The 14,644-nt window shown below is 40.5% G+C and overlaps 2 protein-coding genes across 2 annotated transcripts in view; one reads left to right on the top strand and one right to left on the bottom strand.

The window, feature by feature from the left end:
• Positions 1 to 8,354: 8,354 nt before the first annotated feature.
• commd7 (COMM domain containing 7) lies at positions 8,355 to 13,616 on the bottom strand. Its single transcript, XM_079528410.1, has 9 exons — positions 13,413 to 13,616; positions 12,482 to 12,535; positions 11,611 to 11,713; positions 11,336 to 11,392; positions 10,741 to 10,778; positions 10,313 to 10,403; positions 9,078 to 9,127; positions 8,744 to 8,792; positions 8,355 to 8,552 (listed from the first exon to the last, which is right to left on the bottom strand). The coding sequence occupies exons 1-9, from the start codon at positions 13,494 to 13,496 to the stop codon at positions 8,476 to 8,478; spliced, it is 603 nt and encodes a 200-aa protein (XP_079384536.1). The 5' UTR covers positions 13,497 to 13,616; the 3' UTR covers positions 8,355 to 8,475.
• A 785-nt stretch (positions 13,617 to 14,401) lies between these two features.
• Positions 14,402 to 14,644, top strand: part of LOC306942448 (DNA (cytosine-5)-methyltransferase 3B-like) — a 56,545-nt gene continuing 56,302 nt past the window's right edge. The window contains exon 1 of the mRNA XM_079528332.1: positions 14,402 to 14,447. The gene's annotated coding sequence lies outside the window, so the exon portion shown is untranslated. The remainder of the gene's footprint in view (positions 14,448 to 14,644) is intronic.

The raw sequence follows: 14,644 nt of genomic DNA, 5'->3' as shown, positions 1-14,644 counted from the left end.
CTGCTGGCTGGGAGAATATATCAACAAACACCCCAGCAAGAACACTCATACATGTACTTGCATACTGTATGGAGGATAACACACTGTGACACACAGATACATACAAACAAACAGACAGACACAAGAATGCATACAAATACTAAATAAGCAATGTGCATATACATGAACAGCATGTAACATGGCTTTGTGTACAGGTATGTATCAACAGATACAGCTCTCTCTCTCTTTCTCTCTCTCTCACACAGGCAGATGAACACAAACACACTGTAACAGCAGGATTTGTTTTGCCTCTGATCGCTGTGAGGTGCAATTAATTGAATCTGTTTCCAGCATATACAGAAAGACAGAGGTGGGGAGAGACAGGGAAAGAAAGAGAGGAAGAGACAGAGAGGGAGGGGAGGAAGGAAGAGAGAGAGAGAGAGAGAGAGAGAGAGAGAAAGGAGAGAGAAAAGCAAGGTTGATAACGAAAAGAAATGGGGGGTGAGGCGATGTACAGAATAAAACACGGGTAAAATGAAAGTGGTGGGGGGTCTACAGACATGGCATTTTAATGGGTAGCACACATATGCAAACACATATATACACATGCAATGAAGGCTGTGGACTTCATGCATGCTCTGTTTACAGATGGGTGGAGGGGTGGGGGGCAAGGTAAGAGAGAAAAGTCTCTATTGATGTTCATATCTTTGTGTGTGTGTGTGTGTGTGTGTCTATATTTTGTGTGGTTGTACAATTATATATGTTCACATGTTGCTGTATGTACATAGGTCATATTTGTTTTGCTATTTAAGCGTATACGATATAGTTTGGTTCTGTCTAGGAGCATGTGGGGAGCATTATACAGTATATTAGCGCGTGTGTGTGTGTGTGTGTGTGTGTACATGTTACATGTATGCGATTTGGGGTACATTCATGTCTAGGAGGTTTTCTCATGGGCGAGCTAGTGTGCTTCTATGCGTTGCTCTTTGCATGTGTGTGCTTGTGTGTGTGTGCGTGTGTGCGTGCGTGCGTGCATACGTGCGTGTAGCCTTGGGACAGGCCCGCCATGGCAGGATCGGCACACAATGGGATGGGCACAGTTTCCAAGGTAACCCCATCCGACCAGGCAACCGTGGCAACTGGTAGCTAAGGAACAGGAGCCCAGCAACACACAACAGGGGGTGGGGAGGATTAAAGAGGTACTGCAGAAAGAGCTAAATTATGGGATGTCAGTGTGTGTGTGTGTGTTGGGGGGGGGGGTTAAGTGGTTAAGCTTAAGGCTTGGGTCACGCACGCACACACACACGCACACGCACACACACACACACACACACACACACTGTCACACACACACACACAGACACACATACACACACACAGAAGACATGCTGGAAATGAGAGCTGGAAATGAGAGCTGCCTCTTTGCAATGAATCAACATTCATTTGTTAATTTTGCATGATTGGACTGAAATTTATATATCTTTGCTGTCAGGCAGAAACCTTGTTGTATATCAATATTATACAACGTATTATTTTTGTAAATGAAAGCCCTACTTCACAAAAGTAGTGAAAATAGCATGCAGATCTAAGAAAATAATAATACATTTTGTATTGCAATTTCCTGACAGTATGCTGGTCCTCTTCTTTGATGTGTTTCAGAGATCCCCTTTGAAAAAAATAATAATAAAAAGGAACAGTGTTTTGGGCATACAAGGTTTCCACCCGACAGAGACGATATGGATGCTGTTGGTTCCTTGTGTTCCAGGAAACACTGAACTAGACTTCATCCATATGTACAAAGACACCGTTGTGGAAGTTACCCCTATATATACTGTGTGTGTGTGTGTGTGTGTGTGTGTGTGTGTGTGTGTGTGTGTGTGTGTGTGTGTGTGTGTGTAGAAACTGCATCAGGAAGGAACAGGAAGACATTAATCACACCTCAGAAGAGACCCACCAGAAACACAAAGCATGTGTGTGTTAGCATCTATTTCCTCAGTAATAATAACACATCATGCAGATATTTTTGAGCTAACTGACACACAAGAATAATGACAAGCACGCACGCACGCACGCACGCACGCGCGCGCGCGACACACACACACACACACACACACACACACACACACACACACACACACACACACACACACACACACACACAGACACACACACGTCTCTCACACACACACACACACACACACACACACACACACACACACAGACACACACACACACACACACACACACACACACTAAACAGTGTGTGCAATTCCTCTCTACAACAGCTGAGGGCAGCGTAACTCCGTTTTCGTTTTTAATCACAAGCATCATAAACATGGGTGCATTTAGCCCCGTACTGATTACAACCAAACATATGATAAAATAGCATTTAGTAAATACTATTAATTATTATGATTATCACATGCCCAGCCTTTCTTTGCTCTGCCTCTGGGTGATAAAAGAAAGCGAGTAGACAGACATTTTACCATCTTATGATGAGTATTAGTGAGAACAACTTTTATGAAGATATGAAGATAGGTTGGCCAAAGTCCTTTAACATTTTCTATGTCAACTATCTATGTCGAAGATGCAAACAAATTTAATTCTGACAAATCCTACTCGTAATACCTTTACAATCACACTGTACAACAAATAGGATTAGAAGCAATACTTAATTTGTAGATTTTAAATAAAGACCTACATTTTTGAGGGGCGATTCAGCTATTAGTGTAGATTTTCGTCTTACACAAACATTAAATTCCCATTGACAATGATAAATATGATATTTTTTCCTACACCAAGATTAAATTCCCATTGACAATGAATGGAGAATTTACATCATATGATAAATATGATATTTGCTCAGAACACATAGCCTATGTCTGAGCAAATCAATATTTTCCTACACAAAAAAAATCCCATTGACAATGAATGGAGAATTTTTGCGTCATATGTGTCTGATGATGTACAATGATAAGAGCGCCCCTCACTTCACACAGGTGTGATTTCTCTAATTCTACTGTAGCTATATAATGCCTCACTTTGGGAATTCCATTTGTGTTTGAGATTTCTTTCTACAATCAAGAATGCAGTGTTTGAAAGAAACAACGTGCCCAGACAGACTCCCCTCTTTAAGGCATTAACCTCTGACCTCTAACCCCTGCTGCCCTCATGGGTCATCGACTCTTGGTAAACTTCACCTACAGCGAGTCATATCGTTCTCTCTCTCGCCCTAGCTCCTACTTCAATGTTTCACCCCTTCTTCTTTTGCGTTCTCATCCCTTTTTTAAGTTCCCATCATTCTCTCTCTCACTCACTCACTTCGCTTTCTACCTGTCACTCTCCTTCCTTTTTCTTGGCCCCCCACTTTCCATCAATCTTTCTTCTCTGAATGTCGTTCCACCTTCCTTTCTCTCTCTCTCCCCCTCCCTCAGTTGTTCCAGCTCTCTCTGAACACCTGGGCCTTCAGGCCTTCAGACAAATCGTTACATTTCTGTAATTTGAGGCAGCTTTAGGGGAACAATTTACAATTTAGGCATTTAGCAGACGCTCTTAATCTAGAACGATTTACAATAAGCAAGAACAAAAAGCATGGCAATACATCACATACATAAACAGTAGTTATCATGAAACATGCGTAAGCTAAGAACGTAACAGTGGAATAGCTATATAATGAAACTATACTATACTATACTATACTATACTATACTATACTATACTATACTATACTATACTATACTATACATATATACTAAAAAGTGCTATGACTACATAAAATGCAATTCTAGTGCTGTCTATACGACAGCACATGCTAAAAGCCTGTATAAAATGCTATCTAAGTCTACATAAAGTTACTATCTAGGGGGCTAGGGTAAGTGCTACGGGCCATGATGGAGTCTGAAAAGGTGGGTTTTCAGACTACGGCACAAGATTGGGAGTGAGACTGTAGTTCTGATTGTAATGGGATTCCATAGTTTTGGAGCCAGAAGGGAGAAGAGTTTGGGACGTGTGGAGCGTTGTCCCAGTGTTTTAGTGAAGGTACTTCCAGCTTCCCCACGTTGGCTGATCTGAGTGCGCGGGAGGGTTTGTATAGAGAGTATGCGCATGCTTAAAGTGAATGGCACATGGCAAAGCAACAGGCAAAGTGAGTTTAACATTGTTTAATGTTGTTTAATGCAATCAGATATGACTTTTCTGTGTGGATGTATGGGCTGTCAAGGCCAGAAAGTCGTTTTTTGCCACTCAGTAGGCGTTCCTGCATAACCTCCTGGTTTGATGATGATGTCACGCGCATAACCTCTATCTATAGGGTTCGATCATACTTGTAAGATATGGGGGAGCCATACCTTTGGTTGCTTTGAATGCAAGCATCAGAGTTTTGTATTCTGTGCGGGCAGCGACCAGGAGCCAATGGAGGGAGCAGAGAAGGGGGAGACGTGTGAGAATTTTGGCTGGTTGAAGACCAAGCGAGCTGCGGCCTTTTGGATCAGTTGGAGAGGCTTAAGTGCACATGCCGGTAGGCCAGTAAGGAGGGAGTTACAATATTCAAGTTTTGACAAGACTGTTGTCTGGATTAGGAGCTGGGCTGACTCCTGGGTGAGGAACGGTCTAATTCGTCGTATGTTATAACATGAAGACAGACATAGTTTCGCATAGACACAAGGACACAAACAACCACACACGTGCATCATGCACATGGCTCTCTTTCTCTATCGCAGTCAGCACATGGTCTGAAGTTATGAACTATGGATGGGCAACCGAAAATATATCGAAAGATTCAAAACCAATATATATTTCTTATACTATATCAATGAATCAATTCAAATAGATTTTTATGTAAGCCTTGCCAAGCCATGAGGCCCATAGGGCAGGATTATGCCAGATCTCCTGGTTCTGTAGCGTGAGGCAGCTTGATGTACAAGTACACCGCCTCCTGGACATGATGTACAAGTACACCTCCTGGACATGACGCTAGTATGTTGCAGCCGGGACCCAATCCAACTCTTGATGCTGAGTGCTAAGCAGGGAGGCACTGAGTCTTTGGTATGACCCGGCCGGGGATCGAACCCCAAACTCCCAGTCCCAGGGCGGACACTCTAACCAGTAACCACAAGGCCACTGAGCTGGTCTATATAATACGTTTTTATAATCAACTAAAAAGTCTGATTAACCACTTAACCCTGTATTATACTTCCTTGTACAAAAAGTTTAAAAGAAAAGCACACAACACATTGCACAAGCTTAAGATCTGCTATTTTCACTTATTCCTCACATTTTCTTTTTCCCCAAATCGTTCATTACTTTTAAATAATAAGTCATGTATGGACGGCTCCATTTTATCTTATTAATACACGCTAACATTATTATATTTGCTCTCCTTGAGATCCTAGTAAAATAAGGAATGTTTAACAATCATTAATTTAAGCACAACACAGTGTATGGCAGCTGTCAGGTGAAGTTCTTGGAAGTCCACTTACAGTATGAACTTCCTCTTCCTTATTTTGGCTACAACGGCCCAGCAGTACAACAGCCCTGCATGCATCGATTAATTAACTGACTCCTTCCTAAGTTCCTTGCAACTCTCTGGAGTGTTGTGTGTGTGTGTGCTTCTCAACAGGATCAACACAAAGCCACAAAACAAACAGAGTGCAGTTTGCTCTCCTTAAATGATTAGCCACGGGAGTTTTTAGAGTGACATAATTACCTTCAGAAGGGTAAAGGTGAGAGGGGAATTCGGGTAAAGGTGAGAGGGGAATTCGGGTAAAGGTGAGAGGGGAATTCTTCAAAAATACTCTGACCGACCAGAATTGTATTTTTCATCCCACAAAGTAAATTGACATTTTGACGTAAAGGAGTGTGTGGCTCCCCTGGTCTACAGTGCATCACACTGTCTCACACACTATCACACTGTTTACATTGCATGTTGAAATTGCACTTGAAATAAAACGTCTTCATCCTTATTCTGCTCGAGTGGTATATATTCAATGACAACTGTAGGAGAAAACTATCGCACACCTAGCAATCAGGCGTATGCACAGGTGCGTAGGCCAGTGGACATCAATGAAAGCAATAAGGTACACCCGCACACTGTATCTGCTCGGCACAAGAGCCTTGTCTTATTTAATGAAGCAACGGTTCGGTCAGGTCCCTAGTGACATATATTCAATGACAAAAATACTGAACCACTCTCTTATTTAAATGAAGAGGTACATTTCAAGAATACAATTGTGCTTGAGTTTTCTTTATTTTATTGGTAGATCAAGTATAAACTGAGCTTAGTTGAAATTATTCTGGAATGTCTCATTCTTCCATGAATTCTAGAACATTTAGTCTTGACAGAATGGTGATTTTTGTCTTCATTCGGGGAGTCCTGGGTCTTTGTCACATGAGCAGACAGACATGCAGGTGTACAGTACATAGTACAGTACATACTGTATCGATCGGGTGGAAACCTCATATGTCCAAAACTGTTACTTTTCAGGAGTCAAATTCAGAAATAGCAAAAGTAGCAGATCGACAAGCTCAAAACGTGAGGTGCTACTACTTTTGATACGTTTGTGTGATGCTGTAGTATGATCACGTAGAGCATTCACTTACAAACATAACACAAAAAGGAGATAATAGGTTTCTGCCCAACATCAAATATATACTAGGGCTGCAATTATTGATTAACTTAAAAAAAAATAGCAGCAGATGTAAAATCTCACAACTTAGTTGTGAGCTTGTAGATCAGCCATTTTCACAAATTGTTTTTTTATTTTTGAATCCCCAACCCCTTGTGCTCCACATTTATACTCTTTTTTTAAATTAAGAAGGGCTGAAAAACACATTGTCATGGATTAAAGCAACTGAAAAATTGTATTATTATGGCCAAGTCCTATAATGTGTGACTTAATTTGATTTGTGAAACAGTGTGAAAGGAGCCAGTCCACACTCACGCGGTTTCAAAACGCATCAGTCGACTGTTGCCTTGCTCAATAAATCTAGACGGAGTGCCTCAGTACCTTTTTCCCTAAAGTCTGCCTCACCACAAGCAGGACTTTAGATTATTTTAGTGCATGTTCCTGTTCCACTGAAGAGCACCTGTTTGCAAAAGCCACTGTGACTGAACCGAGGCAGCGTTTTAAACTGTAAAATTACGAGATTTTAGTAATATTGTTCCTGCTGTTCTACATTCTGTCAACCAGGAAAGAAAGCACAGATTGAGGCTTTAACCTTTACTTTTAAGAAATATCCAAGACAATATTGTTTTTTTTGGAAGATACTTCTAAACATATTGATAGTTTGACCTCTTCAAATGCTATCATTTAATCTTAACATAATAACCAAAAATAGCCTATCTATAGGCTAGGTAAATAGCCTATTTTTGCTGTGCAACATGCTTCCATAGAAGACATGCTGGCTTCTATGGAATCCGAATGACTGAAATCCATGCATTGTTTTGACATTTCTTCAGTGCAGTGGTTTTCAAATGGTAGTCTGTGGGCCACTGGTGGTCCACCATTAAGGTATCGCATGTGGTCCCTGACAATGCAGTCAGTAATATAAATCAGTCAGAAAAAATATATATATATTTTTTTATTTTTTCATTATTTTATTTTGTTTTATTTTGGAGAACTGTTGGTATTTGCATTACATGAGTACAGTGGAATTAAAGAGAATAAAGACAAGATCATCATTATCAATCAATGGTCATTTGAGGAGGCTTGTGCTTCAAGACCAAATGTACTTCAACAGAAGAGGATCAGCTCATTGACATCATGTCCACAGACTCTGTCAAGAGTGTATGAAACACAATCCCTTGTTTTGGAGGATTTGTCCGGCACAATTCCAAGAGCCCCAGCTCTTACAGTAAAATCAAAATGAGTCAGTTACTGAGAAGTCAGAAATCCTCAGAAAAGGGAGTTAGAATCTCAAGAAGGGGAAGTGGTCCCTGTAAGTACTCTCCCCACCCAGCACAACAGGTGATGGTCCCTGGTTCACAATCAGTTGAAAATCCCTGCTCTAGTGATGGAAGTGCTGTATCTGTACATACAGTACAGAGCACATCTGTAAAGCGGCCTTGTGTATATTTTACTATGAGCACACCTGTAACCATATACTGTATGTTTATAGTTAACAGTAAACCGGTATATGCTTATTTCTTCTTCTAAGTTCTTATAACTTCTGTTGTAGAAAAACATTTAAATCAATTAGTGAGATTAACTGTTGCAACCTTAACATACAAACAAACTCATAACACATCGCGCGCACGCACGCACGCACGCACGCACGCACGCACGCACGCACGCACGCACACACACACACACACACACACACACACACACACACACACACACACACACACACACACACACACACACACACACACACACACACACACACACACACACACACACACACACACACACACACACACACACACACACACACACACACACACACACACACACACACACACACACACACACACACACACACACACACACACACACTTCAGGCGAAGCATTCCATGCTGGTCTTGGCTCTCTCCATCTCATGGAGGAAGTTGTAAAACTGAGGGAGGGTCAACTCTGGATAACGTAAAAACAAAATGCATGTGTTACACTCAGGTACTATAGAGCTGAAATGTAACAGCTAAAATAGCAATCATGCATTGCATATACTGCAAGCTATTCAGTTAGTTATTTTAGTGCTGTGGAATAGTATGCATGTGTGCTGTGCACCGAGCTTCTATTGTGCTAATAACATTAGACTCACTCACCCATGTACACATTTTCAGTGGAATTCCCCTTTCTGATCACCAACTTCAGCTAAAACACACAAAGTCCACCTTCAACAAGACTCAACAAAGATGTGTAAACTCTGAAGCTGTGTGTGTGTGTGTGTGTGTGTGTGTGTGTGTGTGTGTGTGTGTGTGTGTGTGTGTGTGTGTGTGTAAGAGAGAGGAGAGAGTGTGTGCTTGGGGTAGTGTGTTTTCTTTGTAATGCTATGTGATGTGATGGCAATGTCTAAATTATGAAAAGTTATTTATCTCAATGACTGATATTGTGTGTGTGTGTGTGTGTGTCACAGTGCTGTATTTTGGAGGTTTTCACCTGTAGAAAGATATTGCCAACCTTCTGTATTTCACTGGTGCCAACAGTTACTGTAGAGACAAGATGTGTCATGATCGTTACCATGTCAACAGTGACATAATCATAAACAAAGACATGATGAGCTCTTAAGTAGACCAAGAAATGTTCATTTAGTGGTCAACACTGTTTGTTTCAACCCTTAATCCCTTAGAGGGACAGTGCCACATACCTGGAAGAAACTAACCATAATTATTTAAAAAAGACTCAGTATTGCCCCTGCGGCAACAGTCGTTTGGAAATGTTGTTTTTGCTAATGGAACTCCGATGAAATTCGGAGGTCTCCCTCAATGCGTTCCTGCGGTTCATTTAAAGACTTATTGACAGATTGATTGTTTCTCATGGCAACACATTAGATAGATCTATAGATGCTGTATTTGTCCTTGCTGAAATAAATTTTGCACCAAAATGAACACATTAGCAATAGAGGTTGGCTCATTTCAATATAAACTCCAAAATATAAAACTCTAAACTACCAAAGCCTCCAAGACATTGCATACGGTTGTCTGATTTGACATACTGTATCATGTCCTTGCGGAAGAGGCCTAAATGAGCCCCTTTTAGACGGACCAATTTCAGTGTTGCACCCAGGTCCCCCATATAAAACTGTCACAACTCCACTGTGGAGTTATTTGTGAAGAGGCCTAAATGAGCCCTATTTAGACAAACCGATTTCAGCCGAAACGAAAGGGAAAAAAATTACGTTATTAATTATGCTAGTTTGGCAACTTTAGAGATCATCTTTACGAGTTTACGACAACTAAATGTGTTACACAACTCTAGCATGTGCTTCTTATTTGGAAAAACAGCCTGTATGCCACTTGCTGAAGGAAAATGCTTCAGTACTGGAGCTGCTTCATTGTTAGTCAATCGGTATTGTGTGATATTAATCAGTGGGCTATAGTTTTACCAAACACTGACACTGTTGTGTAACGCCACACCTCTGATCCCAGAAAGCCGGTATGCTATCTATATGCATACATGGTGGAGGTTTTACTGTGGCTCCTTTACAGTCTGTGTAAAAAGGCTACACCGGCATTAATGACAGCTCATCCGACGCCAATATTGCGCAATAACTGTGTAAATGTGTCTCAAGTAACCTACACAAAATGCAAACAGAATTGATTGTGCTAAGTGAAAATAGCATACAATAAATCCAACATTGTATGTGATCATTTTGTAGCTGGGTTTGTCCTTACCTCCAAACTTCCACTCCATATCCACCAGTTGGTTGACCATCACAGTCTGTCCCACTGCTAGCCTCGAGAGCACAGCGTAATGGACACCCCACTGAGAAACACAAAGACACAGTCACCAATCCATAACACAACACAGAAATAAATGCAAACCAGTTATTTTGCTTTGAGATTCACAATGGCGCCTATTCAAGATCAACCTATAACACAATGACAATGTTATATCACAAACGACATGAACTGAACTGAACTGATTTATTTACCCTGAGAAAATATGAAGTCTGCTGATGTAGCCTCAGAAAAATATATTAATTATATACAGTGTGTATGTGTGTGTGTGTGTTCGTTAGGAAACTGTATTAAGACAAAGAGTATCAGCTAAATCAAGGCTAAAGTATCTAAATGCAGTAAGTGGAAGGGCTGAGATTTACCTGCTGTGACAAGTGATCAGCTTTGTCTTCATTCAGTCCTGGTTGATCAATAGGGATAATGGAATCAAAACTAGCAATACAGTTGTTGTTGTTTTTTATCAAACTAATGATAATGCAGACCTCTCATCATGGTACCAATGAATTGGAGTAGGTCTGTCATCATGAATCCGTTTTAAAACTTAAATTAAAATAAAATAAATATAGGGGTCATGGACAGTATTTTTCTTTGTTGAGACAGATAATAGCAACATTGAGTAGGAGTCAGCAGGGATGATATATTCCTCAGCAAGGAAGGGTTATATGTACATACAGTACCTACCACAGATCTTAAACACTTTCACTATGGTGTCCCTATTTTGGACATATCAATATAGATTGAGAACTTTCAAGGATTTTCGCAAATTGTGAAAATAGCAGATCTAGAAGCTCACAACGTGTTTTGACCTATTTTCTTATGATACCATCACACAACAAACAAAACAAATAGGGCATACGTTTTTAATACTACCTCGTACAATGCTCTTGCGTTGTAGAGTACAAATTAAACATCCTTTGGAATTTGTTAAATTGTTAGTGAGGAATATCTTTGCCATACCTAATGTCAGAAGGTCTTCTTTGACCTGCTCAGATGTTAGATTCTTCTTCAATGCACCTGGAGAAGAAGAAGAGGAACAAAGATTATTTTAAAGATGTTTCAAGAAAGAGAGTCCAGAGGGCCAGATGAATGACAATTCTAAAGATAAATGGTTGAGTATTTTTTTGTGGGTGCATCTGCTGGATTGTAATGGCTTTTACATGACTGAATAAACAGAAAGAGACAGACAGACAGACAGACAGACAGAGGTTAGCTTTTATTATTATTATAATCACCTTGAGGCACCAGTAGAACACTCTTCATCAGATTCCTCAAAGGTCCAGAACTCATCCCATGTTCTCCCGCAAACTCACTCAACTGCAGCATAAACCTCTCTGCCTACACACACGCACACAAACACATATACAAGTGGAAAGGAAATCTTTCATTAGTAAGACCCTAAATCTCCTTTGGTTTCTTCTAGTTCTACTTCCCATAAATTACTACCAGTTTATTCCCTCTCATGGCAAAGCTCAGCAGGAGTGTATCAGTTTAGAATAGAAGAGAGTCTGTGGAGTTTACATGTTCTCCCCGTGTCCCCTAGGGTAGGTACCCTCACAAAAAACATGCAGTAATCCTGGTCTCTAAACTGCCTCCCCCTGGTCAGCCGGGGCGCCTGATAGAGGGGAAAGGAACTGGTTGGAATAACGTGTTCCTTCCATGCGCTACGTCCAACCAGGGAAACTCCCCCCTGTCAGGTGTAAAGGAGCAACTTGGACACTCAGGCATGAAGGAAGCATGGCGGAGGGTGTGTAGAGCCCAGGGTCACATTAGATAATTGACACAGGGGTGAAAAAATGGGTTACAAAATCGTGGGATAAAAATTATATATATAAAAAAAAGAAGAGAGTCTGTGTGTCCAGAGCTAATCTCGAAAAGCACTGGACCGATCAGCGCAGAATGCCAGAATCGTCCCATCAACATGTTATGTATGTGTGTTTGTTGTGCATGTATGTTATTGTTTGTGCATGCATCCATGTTTCTTTCTCAAAATAGTTATATTAGAGCATGCATGTTTCCCAAAATATTTGGTTATATGTATGTTTGTTTAGGCATGCATGTTTCTCAACATGTTTAGTTAATACCGTAGTTATGCATGAGTCTCACCTCCTTCGGCTCTAGCAGAAACTGGAAGAGTATTTCAGTCAGACGCATAAATTGCTGCAAACAATGACAAAAACATCTTCATTAGTTTAATTTAAGCTGTAGCTTCATCCCTAACTATTAAACATTGAGTTGCCACCCCAAACTATAATTATAAGTGTCAGATAAAAAGAGAAGAAGAGAAGGATCCGGGCACACAAAGTTAAAAAATGAGGAACGCCTTTATTAAATTAAAAAGGCAACTGCCAACATGTTTCGACCTAACAGGTCTTCATCAGGGCAATAAGGATGTGATCCCGTTTTTGATCCGTGTGAGCACCTTTTTATCATTATCATATTTTGCTATCTCCATTGAGCACCTGGATAGTTCCTCTTTTTTCTCTATAATTATAAGTGTGTTGACTGTTGACTGTCTTTATATAGCAATGCCATTGTCATAAAGGTAGGTTCCACATAACTTCAGGCTGTCAAAAGAAATCTAACTGTCATTCAATTTTAACTTAATCTGAAGGCAAACCCTGAACTTTCTGTGGTGAAGTACGTCGCTTGTTTCATTTTTTAAATTGTTCTTATGTAGTCACTCAGTGTTATGATTGTGTTTCTGCACAACCTCCTATGAACTGTGGTCATGTTTCAGAGGATGTCACATGAATCACATGACCACTTGTGACTTAATTGTCACATTTGTGCATAAACACAGTAGGGCAACAAGCTACATTTAACAATATACACTTATACAGCACACAACTTTGTCATTTGATTAAAAAAAACGTAGCTCTGCTCCATACGTTAGGCTAGACTTAGAAAACTCATTCTAAACACTCTATGGACCAGAGCTAATACAAACGTAAGTGTGCTGTTACAAAGCAGTGTTTACAAGATACACATTCTCTTCCGATGGTGACTTGGAATAGGAAAAAGGAAGAAAGAATACCTGCTCGTTGAATTTATTCAGATTGTGGAAGTCGTTGCTAACAGAATCTGGCAAGACTTCTTTAGTGAATTGTAACTGCAACATTGTTGCAGAGGATGAGAATGTTGGAGCTGCTGTTTATTTTCTGATGGACGGACTTCCGTGTTCTCCAGACAGTGCGCATAGCGCATGCGTGAGCTGCCAGCATGCCTGCGGTGGATTCACTCCAACACTTTCACAACAACCATGCGCTGAGAAGAGAAGTGCCAATTTAATTTATATACCCTGTCTGACACTGCATGTTGTGAAAAATACACGAACACGATTACACCAGGAGGAGAGACTCAGGTAAATGTAACTAACACACACCAAATATGTTATGTGAGCTATTAAATTAATCGATTCATTATTTATTTTAAAAGTTTCCAAGTTTTCAGTTTCAGTTTTTTACACTTTTTGACAAAAACGTTTTGTGTCCCTGTCTTTTCACATAAAGAAACAGACACACGACGCACAGACACGTCACGTGTGTACTGTGTACATGTCGCACGCACAGTATGTAATGTATGAATTTACATGAATTTTATTTTTTATTACATACTGTGAATTAGGGAACTGGCCATAGATCCGAAGTCCCGTTAGTCCGAACATGCATTAAGGTTGGCGAACATGCACTGCTCACGTGCTTGATTGATTGATTGATTGATTGATTGAATTTTTTATTTCACAGTATGTATGTAGTAGAATGGGTACATGTTTCAAACGAAAGCACCACCTTGTTCATTCATTTGAATCATTTCAACAGAACATTTAGTATAATCCATTCCTTAGTAAAGTAAACCTATCTACCGGTATGTAAATCAAATGAACAGTGAGGATTTATTTTTTCCTTGGGGGAGGGGGGGTGAAGACAAGGAGGGGAGGAGTGACACTGGCACCTTGGTGGAAGAGCCTTGATATTTCTGTGCGCAGCCAATCTCGGTTATAGCCCTATGGTTATAGCTCCCCTTTCTCGCTCTGTTCCTCTTTACTAGCTGCACGGCACGACGGCAACAGGTAAGCATTTGTAATAACCCCGACTCACGTTCATTTCACTTTATAGTGTGGCTGTTGAAGCGAGAGTGAGACTGAGAGAGAGTGGATGAAAAAAAAATAGGGATAGAGAGAGAGTGCACAAGTTCACAACAGCGCAGGAGAGAGTGAGACTTTCTTAGCATGCTTCTAGAGTGGAAAAAGAGAAACGTTCTGCAAGA

The sequence above is a fragment of the Electrona antarctica genome (assembly GCF_951216825.1).
Source record: "Electrona antarctica genome assembly, chromosome: 2".
Lineage (NCBI taxonomy): Eukaryota > Metazoa > Chordata > Actinopteri > Myctophiformes > Myctophidae > Electrona > Electrona antarctica.
This window is presented reverse-complemented; position numbering and strand designations above follow the sequence as displayed.